Raw genomic sequence first — 21,287 nt, 5'->3', positions numbered from 1 at the left:
GGTGAAAAGTTCCACAATTTTAAAAAGAACGTTTTTTTCCTTCAAAATACAAAAAAAAACAAGGAAAAATGTGTCAAAGATCAAAAACGGCCGCAAACATCGCAAGCGTTCCAATTGCGCGGGCTGAAGAACAAGTATCACTCTTGGCCCACATCGTACGAGTGTGGAACATAATAGCACAATGTTGCGAAACATTGATGAAAAGGAATGCAGCTCGTACAACTCGTTCACCAGATGGTTGGCGTTTAGATGACAGAAAGGAGCGGAAAGATGAGCAATTGGCATTGCCTTGTGAAAGCATCCATCAGGCGCTCGATGCAGCTTTTTTTTTAAACGAAAAAGGAATGCTCGGGGAAACTCGGGCTGTATTGAAGTATCGTGAGTTTCCCTGATGCGATAGTTGGATAGTGCACACAGAGCTTGATGGGAGAACATGGTAGATAGCGATAAATGGGGAGGGTTGAGCAAATGACACATAAAAAGAGAAAGAGAGAGAGAGAGAAAGTGCTTATGGTGCAGATAAAAGATGATCACGGTGCAATATACTCAGGTGCAATGGCGTTGATAGTATGAGGGAGAGAGTGTGCGTGAAGGACGGAGGATGAAACAGTGCAAGGAAGAGCAGTGTAACGGTTTGGAGCGACGAACGGACGAACGGACGGACGGACAGACGGATAGACAGACAGGCAGGCAGGCAAAGGCTACGGGGCAGTAGTGGGGTTACGGGGCAGTAGTGGTAGTCATGCACAACCGGAAACGGAAACTACTTACGATGGTGGGGGCGACGGTAAAGGTACTTGGTGGATTTTCCACGTCGCCTCGGACATCGAGTGCTCGTCGGCGGCGTAACATCTCCAGAGCGACTGTATCAGCGTCGCGGCCGGTTGCCGGCGCCGGATCATGTGCTTCTGGCGCTGCTGCTGCTGCACCTTCAGGGCGAACCCGCTGCCCAGGATACCCTGCCGGTGGAAAGGAAAAGGTGGAATGCCGAGGCATGATTAAACGAACTGGCACCGGTACTGCAATGGCGGTTGCGATTCGCTGGGAGCTGCCATTGCCGGGTTGGTTTCTTGAGCGAGGTCACGGTACGCGGTACACAGTAAAAGAGATAAATAATAGCAATTTGCACCCACCGTATGGTGTCCCGTGATTAATTTTATGCAATGCTGGAATAAGGTTCTAATTAGATTTCAAACATGCTCCCAGGTGCTGCTTTCTTGGAAAGTGTAGAAATAAAAGCTGCTGTACGATGTTCAATACATTCAGAATAAACAACATTTTGCCATAATAATGACTACAGTATTTTGATTTAGTGTATCATTTAACGCTTATGTAAAACACACCCAATATATTATGTTGGGCATCAAATAATGTAACCATTTCTGTACGGCTATCTTGTATTAGTGCTGTCCCTTCCCTTAAACTATTTCGTTCCATAAAAGAATAATTTTCGTTCTAAAAATGTAACAATTTGCTGGATTTGTTGGGATCTGTCATAACTGAACAATAATTCCAAGGAATCAAAATCAGCTCTACTCACAAGACAAGATATGACAAGCGTAGTAGAATACTCTTCAAAGTACACAAATTCAAAGAATTTCAAATCTACTCCATCGTCTTGCTAGCACCCTTCGTTTATAGTTACGTACCTTCCACATCTTGGAATTTGACATTGAAATAAATTAAAAGCAACAGTTTCATTGTGCATCCTTTGCTGTGATCTTCTCGCCTTTCTTCTCGCCATTAAAAGCACTCGTCACTAGTGCTTAGTTCTTAGTACACAATACACCCCACGTGCGAAACGGTAACAACGAACTTTCACACAATAATTGGCATCAATTGCACACAGCGACCGTGTGCAGCAGGTAGCGAACGTCAACCTAGAACATGATTACAGCCAGGCCGATAAAACAAAAAAAAAAAACTTCCCACGCAACACCACAGTGGCCACCACAGCACCACCGCTGTACCTTGCAAGGTAGACCAACTTCCCAGAAGGAGGTCAGCAATGCAAGATTTATCCTCTCAGCGAGAGGGTTGAGTCGATGGCGGGCAAAACATAAAGAGGTTGAATCTGCTCGACACGAGAAGCCCGCCCAGTGTCCCCCGTCGGGCGTTTGGCTGGTGGCATGCGAGCCATGTGTCGGTGTGTTTACGGTGCTCCACTTCAGCACTGGCCGGGCAGGTTGGTACGACTCTCGACCGACGAGAGCACTTCACATGGTTGAGGGTCAAGCATGACGTGCTTTAAAAATATTATACACTCGGGATGCTAAAGCGTACCCTTGCAAACCGTTGCGATGGGAGCAAATGAAAAGTCCTGCACGCGGTCTGCTGGGCGTGTTCACAAGAATCGTTCGGTTGTTCATGGCGGCGGGCGACGGCAAGAGCGTTGCACGTTGCAGCAAGAGGAATGGGGGACACTGGGTGCAAGGGGCAGTCGACAATCTTTCGCCTTTCTAACGGCTTTCAAGTTTAAGTTTTGACGTACCGTATCGGACGGGCGCTGTTGTGAGCTTCTTTCCCTTCTACTTCCCTCCACACCGTCACCAATGCAAAAGGCACGTGCTTAAAAGTTCATTCGTTTTATGTTCAAAGTTTCTCAGTAACTTATTTATTTATTCGCTTTTTTTTCTTCGCTGCTCTACTGTCCGATCGTTCAGCAGACCGGGCTGGGCTGGCCTGAACGTATTTTAGAGGGTAAATAGTTTCGGACAGAGCACGTTCTTGCGCCCCATTGGAGACGGCTCGGGCTGGTAGCAGGCTCTAGGTCGATGAGTGGAAGATTTCCGGACGATGGTGTTTTTTGCCCACAAAATTACACACACACACCCACGGACACCTCCGGCGGGACAGAAATCACTCATTTTTCAGATTGCTTCTAATTGAATTTACGGCCCGGACGGAAGTGGTCTATGTCGTAATAATATTTCATTTTCACGTCACAGCCCAAGGATGGGGAATGGGTGGGAATGAGACGGATTTTGTGGTTATATTCCCAGTTCTATCTTGCGGAACGTGCACCAGCGCCCGTAAGCCACGGCGAGCCCTCTAGCACATGGAAGCTGTTTGGTGAAAGCGTCCATTGTAAAATTTATTTCCACCAGAAGGGCGCTCACGTTTTCAAGAAGGTGGAAAAACTTTTGCCTCAATTTTGGGAAATGGAAAGAAGGCCAAAAAAGGCCTTTTTTCGTTTGCATGAACATGAATTCCTTGGAATCGAACAATAAAAATAGATTGCTAACAACTAAGTTTTAAACGTCGGAAAACATTGGCTTCCTTGAGAATTTTATTTATAAAAGGAATTATATAACTCAACATCTGCAAGCAAGGTTAGTAATTTACAGTTTTATTTCAGCATTGATGTTTTGAAAATTATCTTTAAAAAGGCTTAAGGCAGTTCAAGTTCCTTTGGAAATATGTATGAAATCTGAATAACTGAGATTTTATATTTAAATAAAAAATGTCAAAAGGAGTATAAAAATGACTATTTTGTTTCTTACAATACCTGGGACATTTACTTTAGTGCATTCATTGTCCTCTGTTCTAGATTTAACATCTTATCGTGTTAATGGATTTATCTTGTTTGACTCCTTCCTATACATATCTAGATCTTCGATTGTATTACTTGTATGCTTATAAGACTTGCGACTTGTTTATCTCGTAGCGACAGGAGCATATAGCTCCCTTTGCCGTCGCATTCATTTGTCCGTGCGTAATTCTACACCTGCCTGCTGTCCATGGCAACGTTGTAAAACGACTCCCCTGGGGTGGTTTTTCCATTTGTAAAGGGGACGCTGATTTATACGCAGAGTAAAGGCACCGAGCCGAAGCAAAACGGAACGACGCAGTACTAAAAGTTGTGTGTATTCTATAAATCAGGCCAGCTTAGCCGCTTACACTTCGACCCCGCAGCACACACACACACACACCCACAGGTTCTTATGGGTCAAGCGTGTCAAGCAGCCAACCCAAGGCGTAGTGTGTGCTGTGGCAGCAGGAAGCAGGACATTACAAAGTAAAATTAATAGCCTCGATCAGCTATTAACAGCCGCCCGGGTTGGGTTTGAACAAGTCCGCACAATCCTTTTTTGTTTTGGCACTGGCAGTAACAGCTAGTAGCAACAACCATATAAGGACCATTTTTCTTGTACCGATTTACCCCCGTGAACAACCGCGACCTCCCGGTAGCTCTGGGCGAGTAAACTAATAAGAAAAATTAATAAATAAACACTTACCGCGGGCAGTGCGAAGAAGGAGATGCCTAGCAGGGCGCAGAACGATGCTATAATTTTGCCTTGCCACGTCTCCGGCACCATATCGCCGTACCCGACCGTGCACAGCGTTATCTGCCGGGTTGAACGGTATGGCCGGGTCGAGCCCACACGTCGTCGAGCATGTGTTGTTGGTGAAACGAGAGAAAGAGAGAGAGAGAGAAAAAACAAGCAATGAAACGATGATAAGAAAGTGGAAGTTATGTGTATTCCGACTATTTCTCATTAGGCCCACGGACCCGTCCGCCACGATGAGAAATGGAGGTGGCCGGGAAATATTTATATTATTGCATAAATTAAAGGTATCCGTTTTGAAGGGGATCCGAGCTTATCTAGGTGGGGGCGGCACGTGGGAAGTACATTTTTACATCCAACTCCTGGGGCCTGACGACGGCCAGTCCACACACACACACACACACACGCTCCTGCGGTGCAATAATTTAGAATTTAATTTGCTTCCGTTGAATATTGAAAATCGGGTGCGCCTGTGTGGGAGGAAAGCCCGCGAGCTGGCGAGCCGTCGTTCATGATCTTCCTTCTTGTGAGCTCTGTTTGTGTACTTTCGATTAAAGTTCTGGAAAGGGAATGGCAAAAGAAAAGGAGAAAGGGAAATCGTTGCTACTTACCACACCCCACCACAACGCTTGAGCAAAGTTACTGAACTTGGTTCCCCTTACATCCTTCTCCATTAAATACACTAAAAACGAGGCAAAAATAAGGCCCAGAAACCCTATATACAAGGTTGTAATTAATTCCTGTGAATGAGAGCGAGAAATAGAGAGAGAGAGAGAAAGAGAAGAAATGAAAGATAGTTAGTTTACACGGGCAGACGCAATGGCAGGAGACGGGTGAAACGGTTTCTGTGTAACAGTCCTTCGCTAGAACAGGAAATTAAATGAGTCCAAGGATAATGCGGTTTGCAATGGTGACCAGGCTCCACACACTGACTCAGCCGTTCCCGTGCTTAAAGCTTCCTGTGGCTGTCGGTGTGTGTGTTTGTTCGGTGTTCGGTTTGGGAATGGGAGAAAGGAAACATTGGAGGGATATCGTAAAATTGGAATTAGCTTCAGCATTAGCCCGGTAGCACTGATCCACGAACACACACGCGCCCATAATCACAAGACATGTGGGCTTCCACTTACGATGGGGAGCGATAGAAGGATGGAGTTCGTGTGAAACCACAGCAAAGGTGTGGAAGGATACACGATGGGCACACGTGACCGATTCGTAGCACACAGCCGATCGGGTGAACTGAACACTCACGCACACACGCTGGGATGGTTGCTGTGGTTCGGGGTTTGGGTGGAGCAAAATTAATCTAGAGCCCGAATCGAGCTTGGAAACGCTTCGGGCTGGGTTGGAATATTAAACCGGCAACGATTTCGCTTAGACGCGTGCAGGTAAGGTGGAAAGGTAAGCGTTATTTAGGCTTTAGATGATGAGTGGGGATGAAAGGGAATACAAAGAAATTGATGTCTATTTTCTACAAAGTGAGGTACTCAAGAATGAACATTCGACTCCTGGACGATGAGAAATATTGACAAAGGTCTTAATCAAACGATGTTTTGCATCACTTTTCATTTCTGACTTCAATTTTGTTTTCTACGATCTGCTTTTCTCCTTTCGATGATTTTGAATCTTCTGTTTGTATCAAAAGAACTATAAAAATAAGTTTTTTTTTTGAAAATCTGACTCATTAAAAGGTATCTTGTTTACATTATCAAGCGGTTCATACCTAGCAGATATAAACCAACAGTTATATCTACTTCATAAATCGTTGAAGCTTTGATGTGTTCACTATACAATGGAAGACTTTGAAATTAAAGCTTTAACATTATCATAACATTATTCACACTTTAAATGGGAATTTAAGAATGATATATTATACATTCATACAATACATTTGAGTACCTATGCTCAGGGTCGTATGAGTCTTTATTTGAGTATCTAAAAATTGGCTTCATATAGTTATGTGGCCAAACATGCAACAAGACACCCGCACGCATCGAGCAGCGTCGTGAATCGGCAGACTTAGCGCGATAGGTCAACACGTGGGACTAAGCATAAGAAATAGGGCCATCTAGGTTTCAGTTTTGATCAAGAACTCACTCACAACAGATTTGAAAGGGAATTAAGAAAAATAATTATTTTTTTAAGAGCTTGGCATGTCCCACACGTAAATAAATGTTGCATCATCAATTCTTCTTGAGAGGCTTTAAATGTGTCTTTCCCATAATAATTGAATATTAAAAAAATGAATAATACATGGTGGCCTTAAAATGAACCCATCAACCGACAATGACACTTCTCACAGTTGCTTGATGTATATTATTGCATCGTTTACTGTTTCATGTCAAGTGCCTGTCATTCGTCTTCATTAAAACAACCAAAGTGTAGTAGCACGACATGCATAACGCAGCACTGGTGCTCGTACTTCTCAAGCACCGCTTTTTCAATTACAAAAATTATCCTCCCAATCAATCTATTATCCAATTATTCGCAAACAACCTGCTTATCGCAGATGGACCGTACCGCTAGCGCACCGCTCAATACATCAATAGCGATTGGTAGCATCATTGTCTTATCTAATTGAACAAACAACCTAATCGCCGACGCCAAGGAAACGGTAAGCCTGATGATTGTTGAGCGCGTGATCGTTATCTGCTGTCGACGAGGGGTTTGCCGGTGCTGCAGCGTGCAAATGTGCTTTACAAATTGCAATTGAATAAATCCGCACATTGCAAGCGACTGGCGGCTGGCATCATCTTATCTTAATAGGCATCGGCCATTTGGCTTAATGAAAATTAATTCCTCCTCCCTCTCTTTCTTGCGCAGCTCAATGTATCAAAGGTGTGATTTTTCAACATTTGATATACACTGTCACTTCTTCCAATGGAAGTGAGAAGCGAAAAGCATGCGAAGGTTTTATTTGTCCCTGGTTGATAAAGAAATAATCCCGCCTGGAGGGATATGCAAGAAGCAAAACCAGCACTATCGTTAAATATCATTCACTGGAGTAGCAAAAGTGGATCTACAGTTTATTACACTGCTGCTGACTGCATTTGTTCATGTTTCTTTTGCTCAATTAAAACTTTTGTGAAATGCCAAACCACACCGAAATGAAATTATTGCACTTAAAGCTTAAAAAAATGTTTAACTGCTATTAACTTTCCACTACGTCCCACTATAAGTCGTGCAGTTGGCTTCCCAAATGCTTCAGCGTATGCATGCTAACCAGATTAAACGATTCGGCCGACGATTTTGTCCATCCATGCACAAAACGGTGTATGAAGAGTGGCTGCACTGCTGGGCAAAGGAGTTGGTCATGTTTTTGGGGATTATTAATTGAAATTTAATCTTTCATACCGTGGCGCGCCAGCTGGCTGTGCTGGTTTACTTTGCATTCCCGATCGCTGCCTGAAGGCCGATAACACCGGCTGGTTGGTGCGAGCACTAATCCGCCTCACAGCAATAGCGGTAACGCTGGCAACATAAATTTGCCAATGTGCTACGAAGCGCTTGGACAGTGGTAAATATTTGTCCGAGTTTGCAGGGGGTTTCGGGTGAAGCTGTAGTCACAATATTTCGATTTTTTGAAGCTGCATTATTTTCCATCAATCAATCCTGTACAAAAGAGTTGCCATTGCAGTAAGCACAACTTGTTGTTTTGGATTTTGTGCTTTAAAAAGATAAATATTTAGATGCAATTTAAACTATAATTATTTAGTAAACTCAAGAGTAAGTGGCCCTGTAATACTGCAATTTTGCAAGGCATATTTTGACCCAATAAATTTTGTTTGCTCAAAAATAAGACGACACATTTTGAGGAAATTGCGCTACCCTTCATTGCTATTATAAATACAGCAAAACCAATAAAAGATCTTTTCAGACAGAGTACAAACAATTTTATCCTTCCACAGTACACAGTTCCGGCAGCCCGTCCAAAACACACAAACACAATCATCCACTAGAAACCGTGGATACGATTTACCATACGAACACAATCATTCTTCATTAATTTCACTTTGTTTAGCGGCAGAACCATCCACCACCAAGCATCGAGACACAACCGGCACGTAAAGTAAAGCCTCTGCAGCAAACGGAACACAAAGCAGAAAACGAACGAACAGCAGTGCACCGGCATTCGTGGGGAATGGGAAATGGTTTCCACCGACCGACGAGGAAGCGACAGGAATGGAAACAATTATGAAAGTTAAATGAAATATTGTTACACTTTTTACCCCGTGCACCCGCAACCCGGTGCGCTGGTAAAAGCGAATCGGAAAACCGGATTATCAGTGGCACGGAAAACAAGCAAATGTATTTGCAATTAAGTGCAGCCGGAGTAAGCTTCCGCAGAGCGTGCTAAAACGCAATCCACGACATTGGTTTAGGAATGATGCAGCAGCAAGGCTGAGGCTAGCGAGGAAAAATGGCACGGAACACATTCGTACAGCTGGCACATCACGGGGAAATCGGAACCAACAGGTAAAACTCGAACCGTGCAAACTGTGTACCACGCGGATTGCACAAATTGCATTTGGATGCTGCAAAAACATATATACATATATATATATATATATATATATATATATATATATATATATATATATATATATATATATATATATATATATATTCCCTTGCACGCGCTTACTCCGACACATCCGACGACCATTATCTTAATGAAGTCTCGCTACAGATTGCAGGCAGCGCAATTGCATACGGTCGGGCGTTGCCACAGATACAATTCATCGGTATGTAATTGAATATATGCTACGTGTGCGTCCCAACCGGTATGCCTGTTTGCTCACCATTAACATGCTAAATTAAAATATACTGACAGGAGAAGCTGCTTCACCTTACTGCTAGAGATATCGAGACCGAGAGCTGATGTATCATTAGAAAACTGTTCATTTCCAATTGTGAATAAATAATACCACCGTGGCTTGGTGGCATTGCAAGCGCCGAAGATTGGTTGGATGGTTGATTTCAAAAGCAATACCAATATTATGAATATTACTGCAATTTGGAACGCAAATGTTTAATTGCAAAGTGTTTGTTAAATAATTTCATTTCGTTTGAAAACTACTACGATTTGAGCGAGATCTGCAACAGACCTTGAAGAGAGGCTTAATTTTATTTTAACATTTCTTACGAAGCATATACATATTTTCTTAAACAGATTAGGTAAACAAGGCTTTAAATGTAATACAAGTACATAAGCGTTATAAAGGAATGAAGTGGTTTGCTGATTATTCTGAAAACTTCTGGCTTTTCTAGTGCTATTTGCTTGGTTTTCTGTAAGGACGAAAAATGTATGTAGATACGGTACGATTCAAACTAGTAGGTAAAGATAAGGACATCCTATTTGGGTCGACTAATGAAGCAAATAACTAGCTTATAACGATACCATAATGACAAACAAATGTATTCGAAATTATACTTTAACATAAAGAGATGGTAGTCATGTAAGGATATACTATTTCATTTAATTATTCAATATTCAATTAAACACAACATGGTTTTAACTATCAACTTCAATCTAAATTAAATATCAGCTTTAATAATTCATAAGCAAAACATATGACAATCAGTTTCGAACAATATTATGAAAATGAATACAAAGACGTTTGCAAACAAATGTAACAAAAAATAGCAAATATTTCCTTTCGAAGTAGCTCGTGTTACACATGCCACAGCAAAAACAGTGTACGGGAGAGCAATCCTGTGGATTGGCCGATTTTGGTAATTTATGAAGAAACTATAAAATGATATTTTCATACCCGTAATGGCAACCCTAATTCGAACTGATAGTATCAGTAGAGCAGAAACCGCTCCACCATCGGTCCGGTCTGGATTTAATGGCCGCATAAATCAGCAAGGGTTATGAAATTAAATGATTTTATTTTGCCTTTCTCTAAACCCGGCCTGACCGCCTAAATGGCATATGGCGCACACAGATACACAATGGATTAAGAAACAAAAAAACAAGATCGTTACTGAGTGGTTGGTGTGTATGTGTGCCTGGAGGTTTGCAACGCTGCAAGGTAAATGAAGAGTGAAGTTGTGGTACATTTTCCCATGTGGTCAGGAAAAACACCGAAAGTGTGTTCCATTACTCATCTCAACCACCTGCCGGACATCCGGAAAGGCTCTATCATACCAGCGCGCTTTCCCCCATCATTGCCGTTCGTTTTGAAACGGGCAGCTTTCCCTGTCAGCCTAATTTTCACTTTGGTTGTGTTGCATCGCCATCAACTTTATTTAGAGGCAAACCTTGGTACGACAAGTTTTGTTCAACATTAGGGAGAAGAAGAAAAAAACGTTCAAAATTTACACTACAATGGACGCCGAGCGCATGATTCGGCCGGCCAAGCGTACGTTCCCAACCGAACCGGAGGGTCTTTACCGGACGCTAATTGTTTGTGTCGGAACTTTCCAAGAAAAGTGCCGGTCCATGTCTACCCCACGCACCCCCCCTTTGCTAGCGGCAATCCTTGCCAAACACAACACCAAACACAAACAATATGTAGAAGGGCTTTTCGGGGTAAGTTTTGAGTGAAAAGACCCCTTTTTGGAGAAAAAGTTGCTTGCACTGTGTCCAGATTGATTTAGTTCCCTTTCAAGCAACTTGACATCCTCGCCAGCGCTTTGTTTCTTGGCGGAAAATGAGTGGTACAAACTCGCCTGACAGTACGCGTTATCTGCTTCGGTGAAAAATGATGGATGATGGTTTTGGCCGGCGGAACGTTTGTCCGCCGTTGCCGATGCGACTGTGCCCAGTGTGCGTGTGCCCTCGTGCACTTGACGTTCATCATCGTGTAAATGCGCGCTTTTGCGAAAACCACCCACCGAACGATCGTAACCGAACTGAAAGAGGCCGAAAACAATCGGACGGCGGAAGCTGCTAGTGGGTGAGCACCGCAACATGTCAGCCATCGATGGAGACGCCTGGTGCCGCGTTTGCTAACACGATCATTAATAATTTTCATTCGAGCGGAAGGTTGCCCGTCCTGCTTCGCATCCCTGCTTGCTAATCCCCATGCCACCGCTACGTTCGCTAAATTATGCACGATTATTGTTATTAGGAGTAAATTGTTGTGGCACTTTTGCGCTCGGCACATGTTAGCAGTATGTTGTTACGCGCGCGCTAATGGAACGTTGCCAGCGTCGAACGACCGGGGTTAAACATGAATTGAACAGCAGTTAAAATTCTTCTCACATGTCTCCGGCTACCATTCACAAAGCTTGCTCAATTATGCTTTGTCCCCCCCATCTAAGCTTTGCTTTCCACTTGAACGAGTGGAAATATTACGTTCGATCATCGATTCTCCTTCATTAGTCTTCAAGAAGTAATGCTCCACCGTCTTTTCAAGCTTCATACCAGCGTTCCTTAAATCGGGTAGGAAGGCAAGCACTACCGTACGACACACCGGTTACACTCCAGTGCACTCGCTTACTCCATCGGGACTATCCAGATGATGAGCAAATATTGCTCCACTCGTCAACTGCTCGTACACAGTCACACACAGGAACCCACACACTGACCTCAACCAGTCAACACCATGGCATCAAGGTTTGACGTCATCGAAAAAAAAGGTCCAAATGGAACGTCTAAACGTTCCGCAACGACAAATCGTGACAGCTCGGAGGAAAGTGCCACACCGTAACTGACCATTACTGTTTCCATCCATGATCCCCATCCTCGAATGCCATTTGATCTCGGTTCAGCAAAATCCTGACTGTTATCAGCTATGTCTGCTTCCTTTTTCGTTCTTCCAACGCGCTCTACTTCGACACAGCAGCTCCAACCACTATTCCCTCAGCGCGTCTTTTAAAAAGAAAGCAAAAGAAACTACCCATTTTGCAGGACCATGGGGTCGTCCCATCTTCTGGCTCCCATCCCGGCTGCTTCGGGATGGATTTCAACGGAAACAACTTCATCGGGCAGCAGTAAAACGGTGCCAGAGCCATCGGGCTAGCTGCTACAACAGACCGATGAAGTAGGAGAGCCTTTCAAATCCTGGCCAACCCTAATAGGCGTAGTACGCGCCTGTGTGTCCTGGCAATCATGCGTGCAATCTCCCGCATTTTTCCCCGTAGCTCCCGGTCCAATGAATAGCATCGAACATGTGGATGTGGGAATGGCAAGAAAATGTCCAGGCGAACAATTTTGGACGTACAATAAAGGCAAGGTCCGTTTAAGAAAGGATGTTGGGAAGAAGAATGCAGAAAACCGTAGGAGAACGATGCTTATAATCGATGAGGCTCGTCGGGTCGGACGCAACAGGGTAGAAAGCTGTGGGAAAGAATCTTTTTATGCCGGCTTTATGTGTGTTTTTTCGACAAAGAAATCGATACCGCCCAACAAAGAGCTTGTCGCTGAAACTTGACGTTTATTCAGTCAAGCTCACACATACTACACTCCAGCTGGTAAGAGGGGTCAGCTCATATGAAGAGGAAGGAATGCCAGTCCTGGGTTACAGGATACCACCCCTTCATCCCATGCGAAGCTAGTGTAAGTAAACAAAAAGCTGAAACGGATCGCTCGGCCTCGGGCCAAAAGTGCTCGAAAGTGAAGAAGTGCTAGTGGTGGTTCGAGCTGTTTACACTTCATGTTTGAAGAATTGAACAACTTCCCACAAGTGGTAGAGAGGCTGCAGGAAAGATCAAACAGGCGGAAACAAGGAGGTAAAGTTACTCTGCCATCGTACACCGTACAACAGCCCCGCTTACCTGTCTGTGAGCGTAGACGACACTCCCGAGCAGTTTCCACGTGCCGCCACGCCGGTCCATGCGCACCATGCGCAGGATTTGGAAAAAGCGGAGCCCTCGAAGCGCACTGGTGGCAAACACCTGCCCGGATGTTCCCATTACGAGCACCACTATGGAGGCGGCTATCGTTACTATATCTGTCGAGCGAAAATGGGTGAGAGTGGAGGGAAATTTATTTAAAAGTTAAATCAACCCAATGACGTGTGGGTGACACGTTCCTGCCTCCCATTCGCTCTTTCTCCATCTCTTGCGCATACCTATGATACAAAAAGGCCTTTTTAAAAACTTCAGCCTCCCCACTGCTCCTTGATAACGCGAACGGCATCCTGATGACCAAAGTCTGTGAAGTAAAGAAGTGGGGAAAAAAGAAAAGCATGATACACCAAATGAGTACAGACTGAAGCGAGTGGGAAAATGTCAAATTAAAAGCATATTTATGTTGAATTTAAATTTTACACAAACGCGTCCACCGATGCCCCTACTCCAACGAGCCCCTATACCGAGCGGGGTTTAATTAAATGGTTGTTGTCACCGCTGTAATTGGATAGCTTTTGGGGTTGCTGATGTTGCTGGTGTTGTTTTTTCGAATTTTATTCACCACGAACCTACCCATCACGGAACGGATATTTATGAGCCGCAATGCTGCAACGCAATCGCACCCGTCCCTTACGCCAAACCCAATTATACACATTAGAAAAGAAAAGGGGATGCATCCGAAATTAACTTTTCATTCGACCGCTCATGCTTTCTCGCCGATAAAAGCCGCACGCACCGGCAATGAGCCCAAACTTTGGGTGGTGCGTCAAAAGAGTAATGGTTGTAATTATGTGCCAGCTAATTGAAGTATCACACATACAGAAGCTGCTACTGCTGATGCTGCTCTGGATGGAGGCAGCAACACAACTTGCATGTTGTCGGAGCGTGCCACAATTTCCCGAGGCAATCAGATGAAGCGATAATATCTCGAGTGTTGAATTGCATATTAGTAATTTAGGCGTAGCCGATTTACGCAGTCAGTCGTAAAGGGATAATTTGTTGCAAACGAGTTGTGGTTTTATCATGTTTAGAATGCAAAATTAGCTGCGTATGGTGTGTAGCAAATTCAGCCATTCACAGTCGTTTAGAATGAAATTAAAAACGGACTGAAAAGAATAATATCTTAAAGCTTTCGCTCAAATAAAAGTGCTTGAGCTGGTGCTATGAAATGCTATAAACGATAAAGTTTACGACAATCAAATTGTTGAAGAAAATAAACATTAAAATTATGGCAAATTTATCAAAAATCTTGTTAGTTTTTTTATATTTTTGGAAGTAAACTTCATATAATTTTACTTATATTGGATCATAAAGGTTGACAGTTGCTTTTTGAATTAAAGTTCTATTGTGTATAGGTAGTATTGGGCTTCATCATTGTTTGGTTCCGATTTTCTCATATGAATCTTCAGCGATTAATGATTCAAATTAGAAATCAAGGCTCTGAAGATTCTAGAATCACCAAAGATTGAATATCTAGACTATCTTGATTTTTTTAAATTCAATAAGTTTGGAAAGATTCATGATATTGAATTACATGAGAATCTCAAAAGATGTATGCCTCTCACTCCATTCATGAATCTCTATACATTTGTGAAACTAAAGATATTGATAGATCCCTATAATTGCTATCATGAAACTCTACTCTCCATAAATCATGTCATGATGATCTTCAATGATTCATGAATCTCTATATTTGAATTTCAGAAATATTGATTCATTTCTTAGGATTAATAAGATTCATAGGTCTGAACCAGAATTACCCATCTCTAATTTTAAGAACTCTTAAAAGATGTTTGTTGTCCTCGATACTGAACTAAAAGATAAAATAGACAGTTTATTTCAAGGATTATGCATTCGTACCATGATCAATACTCATCCTTATCAAACTCGAAAAATAGATTATCAAAACAGAATGATTGTAGGATTAACATGAATGTCTGTCGATCAAAAATCCATGAAGAATGCCACTAAATCACGACAAACCCTGTTATTTCTTCCTTGTAGTTCATGTTTGAATGAACGATTCTCTTATGTACCTTGAATCCAACACTTTAAAAATGTATTGATCCTTCCGAGTCCTGTATTTAATCCCACGTCTAACGTATCGATCCTTTAATCCTCCTACAACCAGCACACGACCAATATGTTAAATATGCCCTAATTAACAAGGGTGAAAAAATCCTCCCACCGAACGAAGCAAAGACCTTCCCGAGAACCACAACGAACCTAAAACGACGTTATGTAATAGCCACCCTGGAAAAGGGCCACCAATCGGCCTCATCAGCGCGATAACAACTAGACTTCCAACCTTGCTCTCCCAACCTTCTCCTTACGCTTGGCTTCATCGATTGACCTCAGAAAAAAAAAACACGTACCGAGAACACGCAATCAAACTACGACCTCCACCACAACCACACACCAACCAACCTACGTACCAACCTCCCCACGCATCCGGGTGGGAAAACCTCATCGATGGGTGGGAAGTAAAATGGTGAACAAACGCAGCCACAGCCACTGTACCGTGGCTTGTTTGAAATTGAGCGAATCCAAACAGCGATCTGGCCATGCTCGAACGGTTAATTGAACGTATCAATCATCAATCAATCAGCCCCCGGGCAGGGAATCGAGTGTGGCAGCAATTGGGATAATCCTTCGGGTCAAATCGGCCCACAAACGATCGGTTAGCACCCAATCAAATGATTCACAAGTTGTCCCACTCGCCCGACCGAGGCCGGGCTGGCCAAGCAACGCTGTCAGCATACAACATAGCAGGAAATGAGCTTGGGTGTATTGCATCTTTAAAGCACTTGACATTCTGCAGCACGGGAGCTCACAGGATCCCGCACCAGACCCGTACTGCGTTGCATGCACTGTAAATCAACCCGGAAGAAGGTGGCTTCTGGGCTGTAAATTACCAACACACAGACAAACACCCACAGCACACAACAACACAGGAAACAAGCAGCTCAAACAACGCCCTGCCATGGGAGAAATCGATTAAGATATAACCTCAATTTGCACCCATCGGCCAGCGCAAAAGGGGTGTTAATTCTAGATGTTAAGACCCGACATAAACACCTCGCGTGGCGTGCGAGAATTCAATAAACGTGACTGCACTGCCCAATGCACTAAACCCTACTCCCGGGGGGTTTTGGCCGTGGATGTGGTGTACCCAGGGGAAACATGATTTAATGGATATCCGGGGCAAGTTTGAGGAATGTTTGATTGATAGATGCGCGGAGTACGTCGGACGTGTACGGGAGAGCATCGAAATGCACTAGTGCACTATCGGTAAACGTGTTTATGCTTGCTTCCTATCAAACCATCCCGAATCGGACAGCCATTCTGGGAACAATTTGCTTCAAAAATCAAGCAAAAACACGCAGGATAAGAAGCACTTCCTCTGCCACAACGCAACGATGACGATGATGCTATTTTTTTTTTGTTCGCATCACGAAAGGTTGCGTTTTTGGACGACAAATAAACCAACCGGCACCGTATGCCCGGACTTGCAAACGTCTCACGTAAACTGTCATAATATGTGAACACACGCGCACCCCTCTTGTCCCAAAACCGCGTGTGCCGAAGGGTACACTCCGGATACACTTTGCCACTGTCGCATAACGGCAATGCGTATATAATTTCCGGTGCACGTCAGCGTGATCAATGGCGCAGACAAATGAAGGAACGTCATGCAGTGATGTCAGACAGAACAACACGGCAAGTGCCCGTTTTTCGCCCGGTTTGTCGTCCTTAACGGTCGGTAAAAGCCGGAGCCGGAGTAATGGATACCACACGCGGGACACGCTGGGAATATGATAAACTGCTTACCGTTTTCTTTGTGCGCTCGGAGCGCACGAGAAGCCAGCACAATTCGTGACGGGATGAGCTTTCCTACTTCTTTTGTCATTTGTTTATTGTGCCGGAGCAATAAAGGGAAACATGTGCTGCAAGCTTGTGCTTGTGCGAACATACGTACCTTAGGAAGAACTCGATCGAGAACCATATTACTACTATAATCTCCATTACGAATAAGATGGCGATTGCTTGATCCTCGTATTCCTGAATAGTTGAGAAGACACTTAAGGCCAAACATGTGAACACCATTAAAAATCTGCAAAGAAATGGAAATGTATGGTAAGGCGATTAGATACCGCACAACAGGAAACGGGAATAGTTATGGAAATGGGAATGGGAAAAGGAGTAAAATTACCGTTTCAGCTAGAAATAGGATTGTTTAAAGATAAAATGTTTTGTGTCTGTTTTTTTTTTAATTACTAAGAGTGTATGATGAATGTCTTATGTATTAAGCTACAGTCAAACTGTAAGCATATTACAGCTATGCATTATACTAACTTTTTATCATTGAATTCTATTAAAATAAAATTTTGATAGTAAGATAAGTAAGCTAGCTTGATAAGTAAGTAACTTTTTTTTAATTCTTCATCTTCCTGGCACAACAACCGTTGTCGGTCAAGGCCTTCCTGTGCCACTAATGAACTTGGATATCAGTAACTTCTTGATAGACTACTACAGGATAGTCCTGTAGGACATGAGGTTATCGTTGAAGGACTGGGGATCTAAACCAGCTTTCGAAATTCTTTCTTTAACATCAAAATAATTGCAAGATTTTTGCTTTAAAAAAACCACATCTTTTATAGACTCAAAGTCCAATAAAATATTACAGCATATTTTTGCTCATATTTTTGTTAAAAGCACGAGTTTTAACCACAAAAGATCAATCTGCACCAAAAAAACGGCCCGCCAATTAAAACCACCACACTTCACACCAAGACCGTTAAATTGAACATCGAAAACTTTCCCGTCGGCCACACACATATTAAAGTGTATCGTTTCATTATACCACCCAACAACAATCTAATAGCTTTTTCAAACAGTCTCCAGTTCAGTTGCCTGTGCGCTCTAATCATCACACGCACACATCGATTTTCCTCACCAGAAAACCCAAACCGAAACGGACAGACACAGAACGTTTCGGTGGGGCCATTACTTCCATCAAAGCGGTGCAAACTCAACCGTGACGCCATGCCGGCAATAACAGCTTCCGTTCACATGCTCCACACACACAGCAACACACTATCGATCGTAGCAAAGGTGGTAACGCCTCTCGTCTAAAGCCGGCGAACAAATATGCTTACCAAGGCGCCTCCCAGAAGAGGAAGAAACGAGCTTCAACTTGAACGAGCAAGTATTGCACGTGCGATTCAAACATACCAATTCCGGCCGATTTTCGTCCTGTCAAAACGACTGCCAGGGGAATTGCGGTTCCAGCAGCACACGACTTGGTGACGAGTGCCCGGTAGCGGGATAGTGGGAGGGCAAACCGTGACAGGAAATAGTAATCAACCGAGGCACCGACCGGTCGCGTTGATGGTCTCATCGCGGAAGTGTCAAAGTTTAATAACAGTACACCCCTCCAATCCCTTCGCCTGGTGTGCGGGGGACGACGCTTGAGAACGCACGGTGGGCTGCCGGGCTCTGGAATCTGGAACGGGCCGAGCCGAGACATTCTTAGCGCTGGTGGTGGAATGCTTGCAAAATTCATTCGTGCTGTGTGAGAAGAGCGCACCGGCACCGACGAAACGACGAGATCAACAAGGATCTTCTCATCAACCGGTGGAAGCGTACTTGGAAGCGGTTGGCATAGTTTTAGTGCCCTTAGTGCCGTGGCGCTCGAAATGATTGGTCGAATTAGATCCAAATGTGTTTGATTATCAAACGTCGTGCTATAAACCTCGCCTCGCATCGTTGTGCTTTTTGCGAGCAATCTCACTACTGCCACAGACTGACCCGGACTCTACCAGACCCCGGAGGGCCAGAGCAAAATATGAAAAATCAATACACGGTGGCACTCCAATTCCCAGACGCGTAATGATAAATGAACCCGCGCGCGCACGACCGTCCACGGATGAAGTCTTTTGCGAGTGCGACTGGATTTATAGCTTCCTTTATCATTGTCCACCAGTGTCCTCCCCTTACCTATAGTCGGAAGAAACCTACCGCACACTGGGTTGGCAGCAGTGAATGAACGGCAATTTGGCACTTTTGGGCTCGCTTTTATGACTTACGAACGAACTTTTGGGCCAGCTTTTGGACTCGCTCCAAAAACCACTTGTTAGACGGGATAACACAGTGTCGCACTCTGGTTTTTGTGATTAACAAACCGAGAGTCGAGAGCGGAACGAGGGTCGTAAATGGTCATAAAAACGCTTACAGATGTTTTTGGCAGTAAGTTACGCTTAGCTGGGCAGCGAGCAGACAAACGGAAATTCAAACAGATCTGCTTTACTGTGCCAGCGTTACCGAATGTTTTTGAAGAGTTTGGGTATTGATTTGATTTGGAAACTTATTGAAATCTGCGATGTGTCGAGATCATAGTATAGACGTTCCTGGATAGTCGTGAAAAGTGATGGGTAACATTGGCAAAAATCTGGAGTCAATACCAATCCGACGCCGAAAATGTTGGACCCGACTCCGGAAGTTAGGTCCGCCCAGAATTATCCGAAGCAGTTTGGAATCGTCTAGAGCCGACCGAAATCGTTCGAGGTCGTTCGGAGTTGTCCAGAGTCATCCGGAGTCAGCGGGAGTCATCCAGGGTCGTCAGGAGTCATCCAGTGTCATCCAGAGTAATCAAGAATCGTCAGAAGTCGGTATCATCAAGAATCGGGGTCATCCGGAGTAATCTCGTGCAAAGTTTTGTGGTCAAGCATTTCATCTCCGACTTCGACTCCTGATGACTCCGGTTCGCTAAAAACGCTATTCTTATTAAGAAAACCCTATTTGAGAAGTACACGCACAAAGCAAAAGGCGAACAAAATAACATCACAAAATGACATGCTTCCAGTCGACTTAGACTTCTCCCGACTCCAGTCGACTCCAGGCGACTTCGACTCTAATCAAACAGGTCTGTTGGGCCATATAAAGAAAGATGATGTAGTGTAAAATTGTCCAAAATAGCTCTCAAACTGCATGAAATTCCACAAAACTTAATAGATTTCTCCTTTGATTATACCTAAAAGGACCATTTATTTCTTTTATTATCGTTAATCTACCCACAAATGCCTTTGAGGGCCTCTCTCATTGCACTTTAAGCATATAAGCAACACCAGTGCAAGAAATGATGTCATCATCTCCACATAAGTCTGTATGAGTATCAAGCACAAAATACCTATTTGTATTCAAGCTAATACACATCGTTTAGCATGTTTCTACTCGTTTTATGCGAAACCTTTCCTTTCAAGCGTATCTTCGTAGTGTTAAGTTGAATGCAGATTTACATCTTTTCACGACATCCTTACACGCTCAACTGATCAAGCACACGGAGGCCCAGCGATACCTTACTTAGAACCCGTAATAAAAATGGAGCCAAACTTCTTACGCCTCGTTTGACTTGTTCAATTTCCATTTTCCGCACCTTCCACGCATTGTTTGCTTCATTAACCGGCAACGAAAAGAAACACGCAAACAGCAGGGCCCGAAAAATACCCACCGGCACTCCGAATACGGATCCCACACGTTCGGCTTGGCCGGGTACTTAATAAATCGGAAAAAGGTCACATTCACCAACGGTCGCAAACATCCAAATCGACCATACGCGCGAGCAATACCTTTTTCCGCCGAGTGACCGGCCGCTCCCGGTACCGTCGCCGTCGCTGGGGCGGAATGTGAAACCGACGCGGTGCTAATAGCGAGCCAAATAGCACTCACCTAACCGGAAGAACCCGCTCGTCTTCCGTCGATGTGATAGGATGGGGTCCCATCCGCCTATCGGACAGCCCGCCTATCATCGTTATGAAAATTTAATTAGGACTTTATGGCGCGTTACCTGCGCTGTCCCCTCGGCCTAATTGATTTACGGTGCGCGTTGCCGCAGGTGCCGCTGCTGCTGCCAGAAGGCAAGCCGTGCGAACGATCGAGGATAACTTTTCTTCGCCGCACAGAACGCACGCAAACGAGGGCGAGTCGCGTAAATTTCACGACGAATGATTGCTGACAAACTTTTTGCGCTAATTGCTGTTGTCCATTTTGTGTCGTCTTTCCGAAGTGGCCCGTGAAGAAGGAGGATTTGTTTAATTACTTTTTCATATTTTCGAGATTGAGAAATCAATTTCTGTCAAGCTGTGGGCAAGACAATCCGCAAATGGAAAGCTGTCATTTGTGTTTTAATGCCCGGTTTTA

The 21,287-nt window shown here is 43.9% G+C and overlaps 1 protein-coding gene across 3 annotated transcripts in view; it reads right to left on the bottom strand.

The window, feature by feature from the left end:
* The window catches only part of LOC120894057 (potassium voltage-gated channel subfamily KQT member 1), a 242,049-nt gene that overhangs the window by 78,213 nt on the left and 142,549 nt on the right, over positions 1-21,287 (bottom strand). For all 3 annotated transcript variants that reach the window (XM_040296406.1, XM_040296407.1, XM_040296408.1), the window contains 6 exons: positions 17,068-17,202; positions 13,310-13,392; positions 13,014-13,189; positions 4,901-5,029; positions 4,239-4,349; positions 772-959 (listed from right to left, as the gene is read on the bottom strand). In XM_040296406.1, coding sequence (XP_040152340.1) covers positions 772-959; positions 4,239-4,349; positions 4,901-5,029; positions 13,014-13,189; positions 13,310-13,392; positions 17,068-17,202 — 822 coding nt within the window. The remainder of the gene's footprint in view (positions 1-771; positions 960-4,238; positions 4,350-4,900; positions 5,030-13,013; positions 13,190-13,309; positions 13,393-17,067; positions 17,203-21,287) is intronic.

Source organism: Anopheles arabiensis, chromosome 2 (genome assembly GCF_016920715.1).
Source record: "Anopheles arabiensis isolate DONGOLA chromosome 2, AaraD3, whole genome shotgun sequence".
NCBI lineage: Eukaryota > Metazoa > Arthropoda > Insecta > Diptera > Culicidae > Anopheles > Anopheles arabiensis.
This window is presented reverse-complemented; position numbering and strand designations above follow the sequence as displayed.